The sequence below is a fragment of the Nesoenas mayeri genome (assembly GCF_963082525.1).
Source record: "Nesoenas mayeri genome assembly, chromosome: 5".
Lineage (NCBI taxonomy): Eukaryota > Metazoa > Chordata > Aves > Columbiformes > Columbidae > Nesoenas > Nesoenas mayeri.
In genome coordinates this window covers 11923570-11946088 of record NC_137548.1, presented here as the reverse complement: position 1 = coordinate 11946088, position 22519 = coordinate 11923570, and the positions used below count along the sequence as shown (strand labels likewise).

At 47.0% G+C, this 22519-nt stretch overlaps 1 protein-coding gene across 1 annotated transcript in view; it reads left to right on the top strand.

Moving 5' to 3' along the window:
* The first annotated feature begins 11984 nt into the window (after positions 1-11984).
* The window catches only part of RCOR1 (REST corepressor 1), an 84359-nt gene continuing 73824 nt past the window's right edge, over positions 11985-22519 (top strand). The window contains exons 1-2 of the mRNA XM_080344902.1: positions 11985-12384; positions 12484-12543. Coding sequence (XP_080201028.1) covers positions 12198-12384; positions 12484-12543 — 247 coding nt within the window. The 5' untranslated portion in view covers positions 11985-12197. The remainder of the gene's footprint in view (positions 12385-12483; positions 12544-22519) is intronic.

The following is a 22519-nucleotide window of genomic DNA, read 5'->3' as shown; positions in this document are numbered from 1 at the left end:
TCCTGCCAATACGCACATTACAAATAACGTGATATTGCGATGGTAAGGGGGGACATTTCAGAAATGAATGTTGCTTCTTTGTTTTAGGAGCGATTGCACGATTTTGGGTGTTTCAGCCCGAATACCATCTACCGCCTTGGCTGCTGGGATCAGCTCTTTACCCCCAGGATCTCTGGATCTCCACTGCTGGTACCCTCGACCGCAGCTGGGTTCTGCTTTCTGAATTAGAAAGCTGAATGTGAAATTAATTAACTTAAAAACCTACAGAAAAGGGCAAGTGGCATTTTTGATGTCTGAGACGCCTGTGCCCATCTGACTCACAGTTCGGAACTCGCGGAGAGGTGTCATTCGTAATTCGTGTAAATGCTCGCTTGCTCACCCACCCACAGCCCTGTTATATACTGCTTTTCCATGCAAAATGCCCACCCAGCATAAAGCCCAGTTAGCATCACGATATCTCTGCTCTCACACAGATTATGCCACATCAGTGTTCTTTCTGTGGAGGATATATTTACTTGCTGTAAGGAGCCACCTAGTGAAGGTTTACTGCACATAAAATCAAAATAACCATTTCTTCACTGTTTCCAAGCAATACTGAAAGAAAAAGTGCTATTTCTTTTTCCTCTTACCCCCCTCCATGTGCTCCTGCTGCACTCGAGCCACATCTAAAGCAAACAGACCGAGCAGGTCAGGCTGCGCAGGACTGAATGCTTATTCCTCCGGCCTCCTTTTACAAAAGGTAGGGAGCACACGTGCTCGCCCTCGCTCAGCTGTACTCTTGGGGTACCCACGGAGTAAGGACGAGTCCCGAGGGACGTGCCCTCTGCACCGGCAAGAGCGAAAGCAAAGCGAGTGGGTGGAGAATACAGGGAAGGGCCATGCTAGGCAGAAGTGAAAGGCCTTAAAGCTGGTCCTATTTCAGCGTATGGGGAGCGGAAGAACTGAGACAGAGGGTGAAGTGCCCCTCGTCACGCAGGCAGTGGTGGCATAGCTGGGGACTTAATTCAGTTTACAGAAGGCTAAGCCACAGCTCCAGTCAGCAGGCAGATAAAGGGAGTGGTGTTTGAATGGGGGCACTTCTGTGCTAGTTGGCTTTTTTTTTGTTGTTTTGTTCTTTAAAGGACAATGAACTTCAGCAGATGAAAATGCGAGAGTAGAGCTGAGAGTGTCTATACACTATAGAAATTGGGAGTTATTACTGTTGGAGCACCAAAAGCACGGCCACATTGCAAATCTATATTATTATGAATTTTACAGTCTGCAGAAGATACTGAAGTTAAATATTAAGCACTCAGTCAGGGAAATGACAGCAGCTTTTCTACAGCTTAGAAGCAGGATTTTGTGTCGTGGTCTGAAACTGCACCCAGCCTGTGTGGCTGGGTGGAGGGAGGGGGTGCAGGGGCAGCATCCCTTGTTTTGGTCATACTGCAGTGGTCTCCAGGTTAAATCCCAGTGGCCGCAGACAGCGGGTCTCCATCAGGGTGTGCCTGGGATGCTCCACAACAGGCAATATGCCTGAGTCTCCATCGTGACATCAGCTCTGGAGCCTCCTTCGGCCCCTTCAACCCCTCAGGGTGGGAGTCTGCAAGCAAGCAAGCAGCTCTGCAGCACTTTGAGCAGCCTTATGCTGTACTGGCACTGGACTAATCCTCCCCATCTCCTGCCTGTGTGTTTCCAGCGCTGATTCTCAGTAGGCAGCTCGTCCGTCCCTCGATAGCTCGGCTCTGTGCTCTCCTGTGTTGTCCTCAGCTCCATTCTCCTGAGCACATCCAGCCAGCCCTTGGTGGGGGAGCGTTCAGCGTTGGCTCCTCCGTAGGGCTGCAAAAAATGGCTGGCACACTGGGGAAAGAGACTCTGAGACATCAGGACAGTAATTTTTCATAGCTATACTGCTATAGGATAGCAGTAGGGAAAGTAATCCAACTTCTATAAACAAGCCTGTACTCTACAAAACCCAGGCACTCTCTCAGGCACAAGAAAATGCTCAGAATTATTAATGCCTGTCATTTTACAATAACTGTTCCCTTCCTCCCCCCCTCCCCCCCCCCCCCCCCCCCCCCCCGGCTTTTTTTAATGCAAACAATGAAAACCTTTTTTTTTACAGTGAGAAAATCCCCATTTTTTGTTGGTGGGAACTATTTGACTACATCAATGATTAATAGGTTTAATGTAACAGCTGAAACTGAAATTTAAAAAGCCAACAAGCTAAACAGAGCCGAACGAATTTGTTATAATGATTTCATTAGGGATTTTTAAAAGTTTGCTTTAGACTTGCAGTTTGTTGTCAGAAAGAACTGGCTGAATTCAGTCAAAATGGTTTGTTCTTTGTCTGTCCGTGGTCACCATAGCTACCACTTCAATCTGTTAACATATGTGGTATTATTTTGTTCCTTTCTCTTAAACTCTATTCACAGATGCTGTCAAGATTTTCCTTTGTACATATCTGATCGGTTCGTGCCAGGTTTGGCTCTGTGCCTTTTCAGACAAGAGCCCCTGTGATGAGGACAAGGTGGCCGGGCAGGCGGTGCAGCAACGGGGACAGGAGAAGCTGGGGTGGGGATGGCTCCTGCTCGACTGCGGCATGGGGTCTGTGAGAAATACCTTGGGAAGACACAGGCAGGGGTGGATCTTTTTTCTGGAGAGGTAGGTATTCCCTGGGTGTGCTGTGCCAGATCCTCAGCTGCCATAAATCAGTATAAAAGCATTAATTTTAGTGGAGCTGCCATGCCTGCTGATGGTCAGGTCCTGTGATGTTGCTCATTACACAGGTTTTGGGTAAGGAGCCAAGAGATGAAGGGAGGCACGGCTGCAACATTTAAAATAAATAAGTAATAAGATTGTATAGCCTCTATTCTCTTGTTTTTTCCAGTCTTAGAAAGGGTTCAGGTTGCCACTGAGTATGGAGGTTTATCCACTCTGTACAATGGAGGTGACTGGAATATTTAGTGGAGATCAGATTATCCACAATTCACATTTTAATTGACATCGAGTGGGGAAAAAAAAGTCGGTTTTCTCTATTGCTGAATGTGAAGATGATTGAGACAGCTTAATTTTCTTTCCAGCTGTGAAGCAGGCAGGTAAATGTATTGATGTATGTATGCAGTACAGTTTATAGTGGGGAAGCCGTAAGAGAAATCAGATAGTCTGCAAAATATACCATTTTCTTTCACAACAAACCTCTCACAGTAAAGTTGAGTCTGTCCTTTTTTTTTTTTTTTTTTTTTTTTTTAATAGTATAAAAGCCTCTGCTTAAAGCTGTGTGTGTCTGATTTTCAGAGCTGCTGAGCACCCTGCTCTCTGATTTCTTTTAACTGGAGATGTAGGTGTTCAGCATTCCTGGCAGCCAGGGCCCTCTGCTAATGCCTGCAGAGAGTAGCTGGGAAAAGTGTGAGAAACATTATTGTAATGAGGGGCTAATTCTACCTCTCCTTCCTGCCTCTCAGCACAGATGAAAGGGTGCCTGAGAGCCATGTTATGTGCATGGAGAAAGGGAATTCTGATTTACTGGCTCTGGCTCCCCAGGGGCAGCGATGCTCTCCTAGCACAACTCACAGTAAGTCACATCTGCATTTCCAGTATAAGGCCCATTTTTAGGGACTCCTAGTTTGGCTATAAAAATTCACTTAGCATGTATGAATAGAAAACAAATTGACAAGATAGACCATAACTGCTCTGGAAGGGCCATTAGTTCCTGTTGCATGAAAAATCCACGTTTTAAAAAAGCAAGTATTGTTCACATTTGCACAACAGGCTGTAACTGTTCCTTCTAAGTCATTATAGCCTGTACAGAAATAATCATTTTCAAAATTGCTATTGATACCACAGGCACAGAAACAGGAGAAGGCAGATGCCTGCGCTTGATATTAATCTACCACCTTCCAGTGCCTCTGAGCAGGTTCGGATCAGAATAAACTCTAGATTTACACCGATGTGGCAACGACAAGGGGAAGACTACAGTAGAAAGATTCAGTCTGATGACTGAGAATTCGGTGCAGGGTTCCTGGTGTCTTCAGATGAATACCAGAGGCGCGTTGGCTGGGAGAGGGTACCAACAAGTTGTCCATTGAGAAACACCATCCAGCCCCTGTGCTGTGCTGGGGAGAGGGGCAGGGAAATGGATCTGTCTTTGGTGTTTAATGAGGGAGAAGTCCGGGGCAGATAGGAATATAGCTCTTTTTCTAATTGTGATTTTCAGAGGTACTAGGTCATGGCATTCTCTAAGATTGTTTCTTTTAGCTGGTGATTAATCCCTCGACACCAAACTGAGGTTTTATTGATTTCTTTCTTTTCCAGGTTTTCATGTGTTGCAGGTTTTCTTTAAACTAGTAGCAGTGAGGAACTACCTTTGATTTCTCTCTCCTCCCCCTGAGATCGCCAGCATTTGAGATTTCCCGATTACGTTTGGAATGAATGGAAGAGAAAATGTAAAATCAAAGGCTGGCACTAGAGCCCTGATGAATTGTGCTGCGCCTTAGGAGTGTGTTCACAGAAGCACCGGGCCTGAGCTGTCCTGTACTGGTTTTACAACAAACGGAATTTCCAGGGATTTAGGCAGCGTGATCCCCATGTACGTCAGAAGGATGTGAATAAGATGGTTTTCTCCACGCCCATGTGTGTACAGACATACCAACCTATACATTTTTTACCCTGTTACAGAAATTTGCTTGGACCCATGACTACATGTTCTGAGGGCAATTTCAGAAGAATTTCTAACAGTTCCCTTTCCCGTGGGAATGCCAGTGGTCACGGGCCCTGCAGGATACCCCTGGCTGAATTTCCCAAAGATCACCCTGTGGCATGGGACGAGCCTGGGCTGAATGGTGCAGTAAAGGGTTGTGCTGGCAGAAATTCAAACCGGCGTTTTTTGGTAGGATTTCAGGAGCAAGCAGCTGCCTCTCAGCTGCACCTTTCTTCACTATCGCTGGGATTACCACAAGAGCAGCCAGGCAAGCGAAGAGGAACCCCAGGGAGGCAGGGACCGTTGTCCTGAGGGACTTGGCTGCAGGGTTTCTGCTGGAGGCCTGGACATGGGTGCAGGAGGCTGCCTGCAGTGCTGCAGGGGTGGGACGCCTCTCTCTGGGCTCCCTTTTCAGCTCCCACCCGTGGATCCCAGCGACACGGGCCGCTGGAAAGCTGCCACCACCATGGAGGGTCTCACGTGGAGGAGCTGTCCTGCTGGATCTGGCCGGTGCTTCTCACGGTCTGTTGGCCTCGCCACCAGCAGCATCTGTCACAGGAGTAGCTGCTCCTGGAGAAAGCTTCTTCCACCACTCAAAAAAAATAGACTAATTTAAATGCTGAAGTGCAAGGGATCATGTTCCATGCAAAGCTCTTAAAATTAATATCTACTGGTAAACCCCTGGATTGCTTAATGTACAGCATCCCATCTTTGTCCTACTAGGTCTTGTGACAAAGAGCTCCCCAAAGGGACTGTGTGTATTTCTTGTTCAAAATCTCCTGTGTGAAGAATTAAGTTATTGGACTCCTGGTCCCCCTGAAAACGATGGCAGCTGTCCCCTGGGACTCCATGTCCCCTCACAGACCTCAGCAATGTGCACTGGCTGCCCTGCTGCCGAGGTGGTGATGGTGAAGAGAAGTGAAATGAAGGAAGTGTATAAAAGGAGAGTGGTATTTCCCTGGGTAAGCATTGTGCTAGCTGCAATCGGGTCTACTGTGAAGTGTCTCCCCTAAAGGAAATCTCTTTTCCCCATTTGTTTTTTTAAGGAGTGGTTAATCTCATCACACCCTGTGTTTCTCTTCTGATATGGATATTTTCTACTTAAACACAGAACTGAGTGGAGCAAATCCATCAGCTATACGAGACTTTCTACTCTGATTTTACTACGTGCCTCCTGCTCATCCTCAGCAAGGGAAAGGTGCCTGTCCCACCTTATGCAAGACAGTTTCAGTGAGAAGGCACCAGCTATGGAAGGGTTAATAATGCCAGAGCCTGGCTCCTGTCTCCCTCCCTCTCACTGCTCTCCCTTCCCACTCTCTCCTCTCTTCAGGGCTGCTCAGGGGTGCAGGGTGGGGGCAGAGCGGGGCTGCCTGCTCTGGGTGCTGCCTGCTGGGGGGTGCCCCCGCTCCAGAGCCCCACCAGCTGGCGGGGTGGGGGAGCTGAGGGGGACCAGGGCTCCTCAACAGCCTTAAATTTAATCAGCTGAGAGAAGCTCCCAGGAGGAAAAGGAGAGGAGTCCTGTAGGAGCAACACAAGGGGACAGGGAAGGCCGTGTGCCCCAGGAGCCAAAACCTTGCAAAGGGAACGCTGACAGTAGCATGTACAGATGGGTGACTCCCGTTCCCATCAGCTTCACCAGCTGTGAAATAGCTCCTAGTGCAGACGCTGAAACAGACCCACCGGGGTCTGCATTCACACCTCACTGGGACAGACAGGGAGTCTTCTGCAACGCTGCCCGTGCCAAGACGCTGTGTGTTTGTCCCACTGCTCTCTAGCATCACCAGCCTCTGTCTGTGCAGAGCTTCAGTCCATCTTCTCCCTCCTCCCAGGGCCAGCTCTTGGTGTTTCCCCTCTGGGCCAGCCAGGAGCCCCACTCCAGGCCAACACAGGGTTTTCTCTGCTGCTGCAGCTCCCCTGGTCCCACCATATTTTTACAATGAGGGCGGTAAAACACTGGCCCAGGTTGCCTAGAGAGATGGTAGATGCCCCATCCCTGGAAATATTCAAGGCCAGGCTGGACGGGGCACTGAGCAACCTGATCTGGTTGGAGATGTCCCTGCTCATTGCAGGAGGGTTGGATTAGATGAGCTTTGAATGTTCCTTCCATCCCAACTATGCTATGATTCTATGATTCCCTGATTCTATGACTCTCTATTCCCTTTGCAGCAAGCAGCAGCCCTTCTCCTGCCTGCCCCCACTAATCCAATCCCAGCTGCCTCTCTGCACCCTCACACTCCCATCACGGTCCTCCCCATATTTTTCTGCAGGCCTCCCACTCACTACAGGATATGAGCCATTGTCTCCAGTGGGAAATAAAAGTTTGGATTAAAATTTGCTGTATTATTCCTTCCCTAAAAGCAGCTTTCAGGCTGAAAGGCTACAAGTGAGAATTTCCAAAGGAGTGCAGGAGATTTAGAAATAGATTTTTTAAGGTCTTTTAGTTACATTGAAATGAAATTAGACGTCCCTTGGGATTTTTTCAGCAGAAGGAGGTGGTTTTGAAATTTGTATGTGATATCTGTTTACCTCTTTAGGCATCTAAATACTTCCAGATATTTGGGTTTTGAACACCTAGGTCCCCTCGAAAACAAAGAGAGCCAGGCATCAACTCCTGTACATTCCTTCAGAATTCCAGCCAAAATTTTTGTCCAGCTCGGAGCATGAGGTTCTAATATAAGAGATTATAAACCCGATTTCCGCCCTGCTTTAGCAGGCAGCTTAGCACCGGGGGAAAAAAAATCCAACCCATAGTGTTGACTGTATAAACATTTTGTTCGAAGGGTAACATTTTCCTGATTAATAGCCTTTCAGTATTAAAAACAATCAGTCTAAAGCATGATTAATTGTCCCTTCTACTACTAGCAACCAAATATATGTGTGTGTATATACATATATATATATATATCTATATACTTGTGTAAACACCCAGGCACATTCTCACTGGGGTAAGCATTTTTTGTGTGTATGTTTTCAAGGAAAATACAATATACAGGAGGTGAGAGCTGCTTTTTACAGCTCAGACAAATGGGAAGGGTTTTAACTCTTGTAAACCAAATTTCAAGAAATTATTTAAAAGGACAGTCCTGCCTTGTCCAACCTGTTAGGCTACAACAAACTCACAACAGTGACGCCACCTTTATAAGGAAAATACTTTCCCCTCTCCCCCCTGCTTTTGCTCTGATATCTGAACAGCTGAACAGGTTAACTCTTACATTACAGTAATGTTCAGAAGTTACAGTCAAGCTCAAGGGATAGGAAAAAACATAATCTTTGCTTTATATGACTCAGTCCGCTACAGATTGTATACAAAACTCCTTCTGATCCTACACACAGCTTGATGAGTCTTGGCAGGACATACAGGTGTGTGTGGTCACGTGTAGAATCACGGTCCAGTGTGTCTAAATGAAGCATCGATCCAGGTAAACAAGACCCTGTGCCCACCAGAGTCTCTCTTAGTGCTCATGTGGTTTCCTCCTCATCTGTCCCACCTTGTAGAACTTTAACATAAAGAAGTTTTCACATTTGGTTTCTCCAGAGCAAGTGGCATGAGCCGGAGGAGTAGAATTTGTTGCTCTTTTGGCATTCCCAGTAGTCAGAGGCTGCAAAATGTGCATTCACTGTTGCTGCTGAAAAATAAAATACAATTCTGTATTTTGTGTAGTGTCTGTGTACACGGTCGCCTACACTCTGTGAAGAGTTTTCTTTATGGCCAGAAAAAAAATTTTCCAAGTTTTTTTCAAGAACAACACCAAAATCTGTAGTGCTGTGTTGAGACACTCAAAACTTCAGGCTTTCAGCCTAAGCAGAAAGAAACCAACCACCATTGTTAAGGAAGCAGAAACAAACATGAAAAGTGTTCTTAATGGTTAGAATCAAAAACCTCCATCAGCATCAGAGATGGTACATTCATGGCTCATGAGTTTCTGTAGAAAAGTTCAAAAAAAGAAAAAACAGCCGTGTTGGGGATGGAAAGGGTAGTGTTGGGCTGGGACAACAGCTGTGACAGGTGCAGACTGGCTGTGACGGTGACAGCCCCAGACTTCCTGCTCTGGGGACACACACACACACACACACACACACACACACACACACGTGCACAGTGCACACCCCCCTTGGCACTGACCTGCTCCTGTTCCTGGGCATCTCCTCAGCGTCTGCCATGGATAACGAGTGACGGTGAGGGGGATGGAGTGGCAGAGCATGTCCCGCTGTCCCAGGGGATTGCTTTGGCAAGGGTGGCATTTGTCACAGTGCTGCCAAGCAATAGTGGGACTGCAGGGGATGTGCTGCTCCCCCACCCCACTCCATCCAAACCCATCCCACCCCACTCCACCCCATCCCATCCCACCCAACCCCACCCCATCCCAACTCACCCCATCCAAACCCATCCCATCCCACCCCATCCAAACCCATCCCATCTCACCCCACTCCACCTCATCCCAACCCACCCCACCCCACCTCTCCCCACCCTACCTCTCCCCACCCCATCCCAACTCACCCCATCCAAACCCATCCCATCCCACCCCACTCCATCCAAACCCACCCCACCTCTCCCCATCCCATCCAAACCCACCCCATCCAAACCCATCTCATCGGGATGGTGCTGCTCAGCCCCACACCAGAGGGGCAGGCCTAGGGCTCAGCTCCAGGAGAGGCCAATGGTTGTGAAGTGCAGGCAGTAAATGTAATTTTAACAGTTTAAAAGAGTGAAATTGTGTTATAAATATTTTAGATGATTGACTTAGATTTTAAACCTAGGCCTAAGTGGGTAACGGTTTGAGGAGAGGAAGAGGGAGGGAGAGGAGGAGGGAGGGAGGGGAAGTGCAGGACGACCAAAATTAGGTCCGGATTTGCAAAGTCATACACACGTGTCTTGGGGTAACCACATCTGTGGTCTCAGGTTCAAGCTGAACACTCAGGTGTGCTTTGGTCTAATTCTTGGGTGAGCTATTTTGCTTTTTCAGGTCTGGGAACTGCAAACCAGATTGAAAAACTTTTTTAATTTCACTCAAGCTCATTTTTACACAAAAAACTGGGTGCTCCTGTCCTGCCCTGGCATTTCTGCGATAGAAATATTGGAGTATGGAGGAGGACAATGAACACTCTGCCATGTTTGTATCCCTGCCATGAAATATATTCTACATTAAAGAACTAATATGCTTTGCACCAGGAAATACTTGTGGCTGTCAGTACTGGGGTTTAAGAGCATCGCTAATTATTGCTCTGATTTAGAACTGATATTTTTAAAGAGTGTGGGATCAAGAGTGGCCATCATACAATTTAGTTTTGTGAAGTAGAAGAAGTTATTATATGTAGTGTAAATAAACTTATTTTTTGTGCTGTAAATAAATAACTGGTGAATAAACATTTACAGGTACTTGCAGGTTTACATGAAGGAAACCGATTATGCATTTGTCAGTATATACACACAACACATATACTGAGTATAGAGGGGAAAGTAAATATTGGAAAGAGGGCACTAGACTGAAAGAAACTAACCTGCGTTTATAAAAGATATTTTTCCCCTTATTTTAATGGAGCAACTAACGCATGGAAATTAAGGAAGAGCCTTTCCAAACTACTACCTAGAACTGACATAATTTTGATAATCTTAAACACAATATAGAGAAAGAACGGTAATCCCGGCACTAGAGACCGCAGCTTTCCCTCAGCAGCTTTTTCCCCCTCCCCCTGTGCAAATTCTCTTGGATTAAAATGGCAGAGGGAGGCGGGGAGTGGCCGGGGACAGCTCGATACGAGATAACCGCTGCTACTCAAACTGCACTTTTCATTGCACGGGCCAATAAAAAAAAAAAATACCACCAAAACCCAACAAACTTGTACATAAGTTGATTTGAAGGAAAATAGAGGACACGCCTCACAAGCTGCTTTCCATGATATGTATTGTTTTCCCTCACCCCACTGTACAGTTGAAGTTGCAAATAAAACCGAGCAGTTCATACACTCTCGTCGCCCATTTTTGTCAGGCCGGGGCTGGACCCCTGCCCCCGTTTTACCCCTCCAGCAGTTCCCCAGGAAGGGCGCAGGGCTCGCGGACGGAGACAAGGAAAAGGGTCTCGCTTCCCCTTTTGTTTCGCTCCCTTGCCCTTGGCCCAGGCTCCTTCCCCGCCTCGGGAGGCGCAGCCGCGGGGGCTGGCAGGGCAGCACACCCGGCTTAAACTCGGGACCACAAAGGTATCGGCAGATGCGGCCCCGACTCCGGCCGGTGCCCCGCGGGCTCAAGGGCCCACCCCATGGCCCGACCCCCCAGCCACGCCGCCAGGGTCCCTCGGGGAGCCAGGCTGGCCAGGCTCCAGCCCTGGAAACGTGGGGCCAGCGGCTGGGCCCGAAGAGCGGATCTTGGCTCGGCAGCACAGCCCCTCGATGGGACGGGGGGGGGCTCAGGAGTTACTTGCGGGGACCGCGGGAGCAGCACGGCCGCAGCCCGAGGCGTGGGCTGCAGCGGCTGCTCCTGTTGAGACACCCTGGCAGGCGGCTCTGCCCGAGGCAGCCGGCGGCGCCCCGCTGGGGGCCTGACCCCGCTCCGGGGGCCCCGTCCGTGCGGTGCCCCTCGGGGCTGCGCTCCCGGAAAGGGCGAGCGCCCCGTCCCCGGCACTGTCCCATTCCCTCGGCACCGCTCCCAGCCGGGCCGTCCCCCGCCCCTCTTCTTGGGACACTGCGGGGCGCTGAATCCCCCAACCCCTCGGAGGGCTCTTTCCCTTCCCGCGGAGCAGCCGCCACTGCCGGCGAGGACCGTCCCGAGCGGCTCGGGCATAGAACCCCAGCATAGAACCCCGGGTATAGAACCCCGGCCCCAACGGCCACCAACTGCCCCGACACCCCAGCCACGGGCAACGGGGGCTTTGTATCGGCTCCATTCAAACGACGCCGTAAGCTTCCGCCACGGGGGGGGGGAAGGGAGGGAAAGTAGTCCCTCGCCACCCTCCTGCCGAGGCTGAGTTCACAGCGGGGCGGCGAACCCCGCTGCCGCCCCCTTCGCGGGCCAGGCCGGGAAGCGCCGCTCCGGCGGGGGCGTGCGAAGCCGCCTCTCCCCCTCCTCCGCTCCGGCGCAGCCCTCGGAGGAGAGGTATCGCTGGGCGGAGAGATCGCGAAGCCCGCACACGTACAGCCCGGCGATACGCCTCCACCTAACCCAGCAAACGGAAGCGCCGGGCCGCCACGATGGACAGGAAACGCCGCCCAATGGGCAGGCGGGCTGGCCTCCCAAAATGTAGGTTTAGCCAATGGGAAGGGGCAGGAGTGGAGGGAGGCGGGGCCGGTGGCAGGCAGCAGTGCAGGTTGAACGGAGTCCCAGCGCAGGGCTGGGATGAGCCTCAAAGTTCGGGGCGATTGTGGTGGGGGATGTAGCAGCGCCGCTGCCGCCGCTCACCGGCCCGCCCCGGCTGCTGCCCGCCCTCGGCGCCTCCCCCAGCCCCCCCCCCGCAGTTTTTAAACTCTCATCCCCCCCCCCCCCCCTTCCCTTCTTCTCCACACCCCCTACCCCCCCTTCCTCCCCTAAATGCCAGCCATGATCGAGAAGGGCCCGGAGGTCTCGGGGAAACGGCGGGGCAGGAACCACAACGCCGCCGGCGCGAATAATAACAACAACGGCGGCAGCAAAAGTTTATCCGCCGCCCCCAACGGCAACAGCAGCGGCAACTCCTGGGAGGAAGGCAGCTCGGGGTCCTCCAGCGATGAGGAGCACGGTGAGGAGCGGGGGGGTGGTGACGGGGGACGGGGGGGGACGGGGGGGCAGGGGCCGGGCGGGCCCACGCGGGTAACGCTTCTCCTTCTGCTCCCCGCAGCCGGCGGCGGGATGAGGGTCGGGCCGCAGTACCAGGCGGTGGTCCCTGATTTCGACCCCGGTAAGTCTTTATTAATTATATATATATATTTTTAGAGGGGGCGCGTCCCCTCCATCCAATGCTTTGGACCCCCTCGATGAGTGGAGCCCCCCCGGGGGGGGGTACCCCCCCCCCGGGGGGGCTCCACTCATCGAGGGGGTCCAAAAATAATCCCCTCTAATTCCACTCCCAAACACCCAGAACAAGAACAAGGACCCCCCCCAACACACACGGCTGATAAAAGAAGTCTTGATGCTTTCCAGAGGGCGCTTTGCAGGCAGGGAGGAACAGGGAAGCTGGCAGGGCTAGAAGAGGCAGGAGATGGCAGTTGGGTGGTTTTTTTTCTTTCTTTCTTTCTTTCTCTTTTTTTTTTCAATTTTTATTTTAATTTTTATTCCCTTCTGGACTCGTGTGCTCGGTGATAGGAGTGGAACTAGAAGGCATCAAGTTGTAACTATAATTTTTTCGGAGGTATTTAGAAGCGACTTGGATCCGTATTTTAATTTTCTTCTGGGAAGCTGCTCGCCTTCCCCCCCCCCCCCCCCCCCCCCGAAAAAAAAAATGTTTCCCATTCCAGCTATTCTGCTGCTGTTCTTTCCAGTCTAATTTAAAGTAATATGGAAGCAAATTTTGACCAAACAAAGGAATTGGGGCTGTGCTGAAAGGCAGGTGCTGGAAGCACGTTAGTACTGATGTGTCTCCGTGTATAGAAAGACAGGCTGTTGACCTCCTTAGTTTGAAATGTAAGCAGTTTTTTTTTTGTTTTGTTTTGTTTCGTATTGTTCCTTTGTAAGTGGAGGTTGAAGCTGGCGAAAACCCTCCTTCTGTCTGGAGATCCTAGCGCTTGGAGTTGTCCCTTTGCCCAGCCCAAACTTAATTGAATCCTCCGCACCTCTTCCCTTAAAACAAAAAGAATGGTGTGGAAAGCCACGGGTGTCTTCTTATCGAATAACCCCGGGAGTTACTATTGTATGGATTCGGGAAAAAGGTTCCTCGTGGATCGTCCTCAGACTGTGGACTAATATGTTGGATGCTTTTTTTAAATTATTAAATGTATATGTTTGTTCTTAATTGATAAGGTGTCGGGGGGGGGGGGGGAAGGGCGGACACGTGAAGAGGATTTTTTCTTAAGTTCAATATTACTTGCATTTATTTACAGAATCGTTTTTCCCCAGTCTTTTTCCCCTTCATTTTCTTGACAAAATAAAGATACAAGGTCTTGGCACATGGAAACTCCATTTCTTGGTTGACCAGGAGGAGGAAGGGAAGGCGGGGGAGGAGGAGGAGGAGAAAAAGTGGGGGGGAGGGAGGGGGAGCTGTTAGTTAGGCAGCAGTTGACACTGTTTTTCAATCTGTAGGTCAAATGCAACGTTTCTGTAACATACAACGCGCATCACACTGGCTGTTAGCCAGGTATCACAACAATACTTGGGCTTTTTGGTCACCCCTGTGAATTACACTCTTTTGTGTAATTCATTTCTCAAACATAATAGATAGAGTGGGGGGGAAATACTGTGTGCCCCTTCCTCGCTATTATGTGCTCAGTTATACATTGTTCTGGTTCTAACTTATAGATGCACAGTGACCTATACAAAGGTTATTGCTTTCTGTGCTGTGGGGAGTGGAAGGGAGGGGAAAGCGTGTGATGTGGAGAAACACTTTTTTTTTTGTGAGTAATATATATCCTAACACAGCATCAGCAGGCGCTCTGAGTGCACAGTGGAGTACAGCAAACTCTTAGTAGATTCACCCGAAGTAAATGATTAGTCTTCTAATGATCTGGATGGGCTACTGCTCTATTTCTTTTTTCTTCCTTAAAAGTGTACTTTTTAGTTAAGAAGTTTGAGGTGAACTTTTATCTGCTTGTGTATTGAAGAGTTGTTTTCCTGGCCTGTGGAATTACCCCAGGAATAATTTTACAATGCAGTGTTGTTCCCTCAATTTTGTGATCTCTTCTCGGTCCTAAAGGCTAAATAGCCACGTTGTGTATTATTTGTTATGCCTCTTTGTTTCTGTGTTTAAGAAAGAAAACCCTAAATAAGCTTAACACACTGCACTGAGACCTTTTGACTGAAATTGGCAAATTGTCCTGTCTCACTGTTAATTTCAAAGTTAAATGGATGGAATGGTGTTATCAGAGCACACAGATGCTGTATCTGTTTCTCACTGGAAATTTTAGGGACTGGTTGACCAAAAGATCCTAAAGCCTGAAGGCTGCTTGGTGTCGTGTTGCGGAGGCTTTCACCTTCAGATTAGCTGTCTGATAAAACGTGGAGGGCTCATGCTGCTTTATGTCTGAGGGGAAAACGGCACAGAGTAGGCCTTCTCTGTATTTTTTTTTTTTGGCAACTTAATGTTCAGTAATTATGCCTTGGGTTTGGCTGAGGTATATCTGTAACTGCAGATTCTTAGATCAGCATTCTTCTGTGGGTGTTCCTCTGTCCCAATGCATAGGGGCAGAGAAAGCATTTAATTTTGTTTCACTTCTCAACCACATGCGAGCTGTAGCAAAGACCAATAAAATTAGGAAAGCTTCTCTGAAATCCTTATCTAGGAGACTATGGGAGAAAAGAGAGATAGAGCAAGGCAGTGGTGGGATGTTGGCCTGGGTTTCATGAATTAAATAGCCAGAGAAGAGCAAAAAGGTACCAAATGGTATAGCCTGAGTTTAATGACTGCCTGGGTTTAGGGAGGGACCTCAGCACAGGTTAGTGTGGGGGAGGATGGACAGTGCTTGTCTCTCCCTTGTTTGAGTAGAATGTGAGGAAAATTATTAATGGTTGTGCTGCTTTGTTTTTGCTGAATCCTTAGCATCAGAAAACAACAAGTTTCATTCTGGATTACAGTGTCTTGATGCAAGTTTCTAATACTCCTTGTGGCTAAAACTTGCTGCAGCAGTGGCCAAGGGCCTGGTGTGATTCTTTGACTGTAAAAATGCTGGTGGCTGGAATCCTCTGTAGGAGGTGGTCCTTACAGCTCTTACTAAAAGTCTTTATGGTGGCAAGACCTATTGTAGAGCCTGTAGGTTCTTTGCCAAAATTAATGTCGCTATCTATTTTACCTATTCCAGTTTCTCCTTACTTTGGGAAAGTTCTCACGGCATTGATCCAAGCTCTTTTATTCTTTCAAAAACTTACACCACTATTATTAACGATATAGTGCTTAGACCTCTATTACTTTTATTACTTGTATAATAATAGTTGTACAGTAAAGGCAAAACTTTTGCAGAGGCAATGTGTTTATTACACAGGCCATTTCAATTAGAGAGAAGAATAGGCAAAACTTTTTTGGTTGAAAATCCCATGCCAGAGCTCACTAGAGTCAGTAAAGCTTGCACTTCACCCGTGTTTCACTGTTTGGCCTTGATTTCACAGGTGTGATGTGAAAAATTGCTATTGTCTCTCCTATTTCTTCTCTAATAAAGAGCTCAAAGTCACATATTTGCCAGCCAAAAATTCAGTGTGTTAAACAAAGGCTGGTATCGGTAGGTCAGCATTTCTTGTGAGTTTGCAGTCTGAGATATTGAAGGTTTTGAAGAGGGAAAACTATTATGGTTCTTTTAATCCATACAAACAAAACCCACATGTCCTCCTAATGGAAAAACTCACTGGAAGGAAACATTGCATATCTTAAAGCTAAATAAAAATCCTTCATATGGGGAAGCACTGATATTGTACTTGACTATGCTGATTGTTACTTACTAATTTATGCTGTTGGAACATTAAAAATAGGAAGAAAACATTTTTGAGCACTTAAACATATCCAGTGAATTCAAGTAAAGGTTAAAGCTTCCATGATTTTCAGGAGTGTGAAATAACTCCCCGAAGAGAATGATCTCTCTTGAATTTTGACATACATTGAAGGTAGATGAGCTTTTCTTTCTCCTTTGTATCACTACAACTTTAGATTCCTTTGTTTGTTGCAATGGCCATAAAAATAGAAGCCACATCTTGTAGCTTTGGACATCAGTTGTGTTGGGCATCTTTGGAAACCAGCTTCTAGGGCTATTTCCAGTGGAAACCGATGAGCGAAAACTAGTTTGACTTGTTACTGTCTTGTAGAGATCTGAAGCTGGGATGTGTGACTTCAGTTACTTGTTTGCAATATTTCCTTTTTTTTTTTTTTTTTTTTTCCCTTTGTTGTACTGTAACAGTTAAAGTAAAAATGGTGGAAGGAAATAATCTGTAGTGCTTTCACCTCTAGGTGCTCACTGCCAGAATCCTTGAGGAGCTCGCACTCTGTTCCACACAGTCGTGTGCTGTGTGCTCCTGCACAAATACTTGGTATTCCCTGGCCTTCTTTCATGGCCAAGACTGTTTCAGTGTTACCAAAAATAAAGGGGGAAAAGAAAAAACAACCCAGTAACCCTTTTCAATGTAGTCAGAAACTCTGTCAGTGTAGTTGTGTCTAAGAAGGGTAAAAAAAAAAAAAGCCCCTAAAATATAGTCTTTGGTGTCTCTGATCTGGAATGCCTGATAGGGAAGTGGTGGTGTGGCTGTATCCTAGGGGCAGAAGCTGGTGCATCCATCCATCCAACCCTGGCTGTTACAATGAGCCCACCCTCTGCCTATTTAGGTTCAAAGGTGAAAGTGTATTTAATGGGACAGCCCCTGGGTGGCTGATTCCCCCGGAATAGCTGTATTTTTCTGGTGGCTCTGAAGGCCAGATTTCATTAAGTTGGGTCTTCATTAAGTTGTGTTACTTGATGGGGTTCTAGGCAGAAGCACCTATTGGTCTGCACAATAGAGACTGTAACACTGTAAAAAGAGGTTGTTAGAAGCCCCCTTATGACTCACACTTGGCAAGTCCTACTCCCAGCCAGCTTGTTCTATTTCTTTGTTTGCAAATAGTCCTGCTCCTAACAGTCCTAACGGCTTGCAAATAGTCTGAGTTAAGAGTAAGAGAAAATGGTGTGTAGATGAATGGACTCATCAGAAGGGGAATGGAAAAAAGTGTCCTTGTCAGGTGAGACTTAGGAATTTCCATCTAAGCAAGTGGAAGACTCAAACCCAAGCTCCTGAAACTGGAAATACTGGTATCCTGGAAAGCTATCTCATCTCCTCAAATGGCTCTCTTAGTGCTACAGTGTCTTTGGAAAAGAGTTACGAGGATGTTTGATCTAATCAGAAATGCTAAACCATAATGTACTAATGCCCCATGTATTTGGGCTGACAGAGGCTGCCTAATATCTTGATAAACCATGCGCACCTCTGTCCTTTTACTGTGGTCTAAGGAGGTGTGCACTGTCCCCAACAAGAGTGTGTGTTCCTGGCTAGGTGGTGGAAAATTTGTGTACTGTGGGTTTTGTTAAGCTTTCTGGTGGGAGAAGAGGAGCTTCTCCCCCTAGCTGTAGTCTGCTCAGCTTCTTAGTCCCTCATGGGCTGTATTTGTCTTGCCCTCTTTCTTCTGCAAGTCGCAGCCTCTCTATATGTGCTGTACTGCAGAGCAGATGAGAAGTTCTTCAATAGGTGCTGCACCAAAAGCTGTTACTGAAACCTTGGTGTTTTTTTTTGGCTGTCTTAACCCAGAGACATTTAGGTACAAGCAAAGGGGGTTCTTGAGGTCAGGCTGGTCCTCAGCAGTCCTGGGTAATGGGGAAATGACTTCTACCACCTCCTTACTGTGTGGGCAACTCCACTGCTGTGTGGGTGAGTCTCAGACTCGTCTCGTTCCATCACTGGTACGTACTGCTAGTCCAGTCACTGTGGCAGGAGAGGGTGCAGTCCCACTACACCTACGTCAGGAGAATGAAGCTGACTTGTAGGTGCTGACACTTCAGCTTATCCTCTGTTTTTTTAAATCCCCTCTGGAGAAGAGTAGTGCTCAAGGTGAAGACTTCATTAGCCACATTTCTGGCACTTCAGCAGGAGCACAGCTGTTGATCTGCTGCCATGCCTTCTTTACCTTTGGTCTACTCTCTTAAGGGAGACAATTTTTCAGCCTGCGTGGCTCGGTAGTGTAGTTAGCTTTCACCCAATCTGTTCACTTGTCCCATGAAGGGGGTGCAGAGGCTGCTCCTGCTCCACCTCATTCCAAGGCATGGCTTTGGAGCATTCTCCTTGCTGTAGTAAACAAACAAGTTTCAGTGCAGCCAAAGCTTGTGGCTTCCTTCCCTGCCTGGCACATGCAGTGTTTGTATGGGGAGGTAATAGCTGTCTCATGTACTGACAAATGTATTAATGGCTGGACTGGAATTAATACTAGGTAGAGTGAATGCTTTGTTCTTCATAGCTGGTTCCTGCTGCGTAATGAGTTGCTCTTAAAACTCTTGTTTTCAGCCCTAGTTAGATCTGTGACTTGGCCAAGTGAAGGCTTAGAGCTCCCTGTGATTAGTCATTATAATTAGCTCGGAAATCTTTGCCTCTGTGATCAAGGTGCACTGTGTAATGCGGCTTATAGTGGGCTCTAGTCCTGTCACATACCTTCAGAGTAGTATAAATGACAATGCTTTGTTGAACATCCATATGTATTTTTTTAAACTGCGTTGTAACTTTAACATGCATTTTTAAAACATGTGCCGAGCAGGTAAATCTGAAGTAACTGGCTCCTCAGATACTCGTGGTTGATGCTAGTCCCTCCTTCCCTCAGGTATAGCAATTGCTGGTCATGGCCAATACTCATTCCCAGTGTAAGGTAAGACTGAGACGTGGTGACTAGTGTCTGATTGAGTCTGGAGACCAAATCAGAACCAAAACTTTGGGGTACTTAGAGTGTGTTTCCTTCCTAGGAAGCCTGTACCTGTTTCTGCGCTGTTTGACCTTGTTTTTTGAGGCTTTGGCTTGATACTATAATAAGATGAGCAATCCCACATTCTTAAGTGTTGAAACTTGAAAGAACAGACTGAAATTCAGTTTTTGAAAATACAAAGTTTGTCTGTAAACTAAACTTGGTCTTAAAAGTGCCTTTTTAAAAGGGGTGTTTGATTAGGTGTCTCTTTCTTTAAACTTGACAAGCTTTTAATTTATAGTTCTGTGTGAAAGTTTTGACTTCTTTGTGCTTTTCGAAAGTGCAAGAGGATGTGCTCAGCCTTGGTAAAGGCAGTGAAAGTTTCTCCAGCATATTCTAGAATTGGGGCTGCTTTTGTGCTCTTCTTGCTGTTTGTTTTGAAGTGCAACAGATTGTGATGTGGCTGCCTTTAAGTACTGCAGGTCAAACTCAATACATTTATTTCACTTCTTATGTAAGATTTTGAGACTAAAGTGTGCTTAACCTGCCTATCTTCAAAAATGCAACTCTATGCAGGAGTGTGCTCTTTGAACTTCATAAAGGAAGTATTGGTAAATGTTGCCTGTCTAGGGGGAGGAGGCTGCAGCAGTGTGATAAAATTGCAAAAATCCCCTCTTAAGAGGAAATTCTAGTCTATGCTTCCCCCTTCAACCCTGTACTTCTATCATGCAGGTATCTCTAGGGAACATCAGCAGGGTGTTGCATGTACTCTGTGTGCGCGTAACTAGGTGTACCTCCAGAAAAATATCACCCTGCCTCATTAGGAGCAGGAGGATAAGGTGGTGAGTTTTTGTCTTTAAAGTTACTTCATCTTCCTTGCCACCTCTCATATCTCTGTGTCCTTCACCTGGATGGATTTCACAAATAATAACCTGAGATCCTATGGCTTGTTTTTGGAGTATAGTTGTTTAATTAGAGGAGTCTAACCATGTGACTGTCTATCGCAGCTTTTCAGTTCTGCTCTCAGTAGGTGTCTGTGATAACCTGTCATGATAGCATCTGCATGTACTTCTAGATGACTAGATGTCTTATCAGGTTGGTGTTTAGTTCAAATAGAGATTTTAGTTTGAAAGTTTGGTATTGAAAATAATTATTAGTGTACATGACCTTGAATTAGTGCCCTTCTAGGCTTTATAACCATAGTATGAAAGCACAACGTAACAAAAGTGTAATCATAGTTGTGGCTTCTGGGTTCAGAAATCCCTAAGGAATATGCATGAACAAGGCTTGAACGCAGGGGCACGATGCCTGCCCTCCCCTCTTAACTGGTCCCTGGAGAGTGCACACAGACATTCTAGTTCCACAGGGAGACCGGGGATGGTTAAAGGCAAAGAAAATCTCTCCTGAGTAGGAAATGGCCTCCCATCTTGAAGAGCTGAAGCAGCAGAACTGGGGAAGTCTGGTTTACATAACAGCATTGCCTTTGAAGCAACTCTTTATTTCCAGCTCACATTGAGATGTGGAGTTTTTTATCTTTCCACCTTCTTTGGGGATCTCAGCTTGTCCCTCTGTTCTCATCAATAGCACTGGTTTGAGTCTTGGCCACGTGTGAATGGGGATGTGGAGGATTCTTCACCCACTGCCTGCTTTGTGTTGAGAGCCCCCTGCAGCAAGTGCTGTTGGCTGGAGTTGTATGTAGCTTTGCCTTTAGGTTACCAACAGCTGTGTGAGAAGCTAAAAGTGCTACATCTGTAATCAAGCTTCTTTTGTGCTGAACAGTGCAAATGATCTGTAGATACCAGCATGCATGTCTATTCCTCTGGCTGACATCCATTCATCCATCCCTAGGAGGGGGGTGCTCTGGGTGTTTTTGGGAGAATAAAGGGCTGTAAAGGCAGGCAGGTGTACCAGGTGTAGCGTTTGTACTTTCTTGGTATTGTTTTCTGTCTGGGAATCTTAAGGATGTCCCTTCTGGGACCCTTGTGCTGATTGTGCAGCTGCCACCTCACTGCTCATGACAGTAGCCATGGGAACACAAGTAGGATGATACAAGTTTAAAACTCCAACTTGTTGCTAGGCAGACCCAGCTCAATGTGTGGATGAAGGAGTCTTAACAACAACAACAAAACCCATTCTGATATTCTGCCTCTTTTGTGGGGGAAGACAGCTTGGCTTGTTCAAAATTCTGGGTGTCTTGAGGCTGTAGGAATGAAACCAACCCCAAAGGGTCCCCTGACACCAACCAACCTTGGGGAAAACCCCTCTTGTACATCCGAGTAATGAGTATGTGATGGCTGGGTGAGTGGGAGTTTCAGGTGATGCCACCTTTTCTTAAAAATGAGGTTCTGTGAAGTCATGTGCCATCAAATGCAAAAGCATTGCACTGCTCATATAGTCTAAAAGTTGTAACCTGCATTAAAATAGATACTGCTAAAAGTGACATACACTCTAAACAAAGGTCACTGGCTTAAAATATCACAAGATCTCTTCTAACCTCTGGCTGTAAAAACTTAAAATTATGACTAAAGCAAGGTAAACACCTTCAAAACTTAAAATGCTTTTGCACGTTGTAAGTGTAGAGGCTGGTATATGCTGGATAAGCTGGTGTAGACCTTTTAACTTGGGCAATCCCTTCTTGATAAGTTGCTTTGTCCCAAGCTCCTGTCTTGGCACTTCTTGTCTAAGAAATCAGGACAGCCTGTTCCCTCATGTTATTTTTGTCGTTGATGCCTGACAAAGGATGTATGGCAAATTATGGGGGCGTGAAGGGAACTGGAGCCCCAAACTCTAAGGGAGAGATGGGCCTTGTGTGCTCCTTGAGCACACCTTGCTCCCTGCAGCAGGTGGCTTCCTCTATCACAGCAATAATCAGTTGTGCTGTGGCAACTGGTTTAAATGGATATTTCTTATTTTATAAACATTTGCTGTGCAGTGACTGTCATTTCTGTTGGAATAAGGCCATTTCTAGAGATGCTCCCAATTACCACCTGCTCTTTTTCTTTCTTAGCAAAGTACACTCTTACCTAATTTAACCTCCCACAGCAACTGCTTTGAAGTCGTTTTCTCCCTGCACCTTGGCTCACTGCTATCCTTTTCCCCTCTGACCACCCTAACAAACTGCAGTTGTCCTGTTTTCCTTTCAGAAATGACATACTTCTGGGGTGAGAATCTGCTTGCTTGCTTTGCCCCACGTTTTTGTATTCAACTCTTATAAGAAAACATTGTTTTCCTTTAATATGCCTCAGCCCATTTTTTTTTTTCCTTCCTAAGTTGCTGTTTGTGATTCTCCCACTTTCATTATAATTTATGTACAGCTTCTAGATCCTATCTG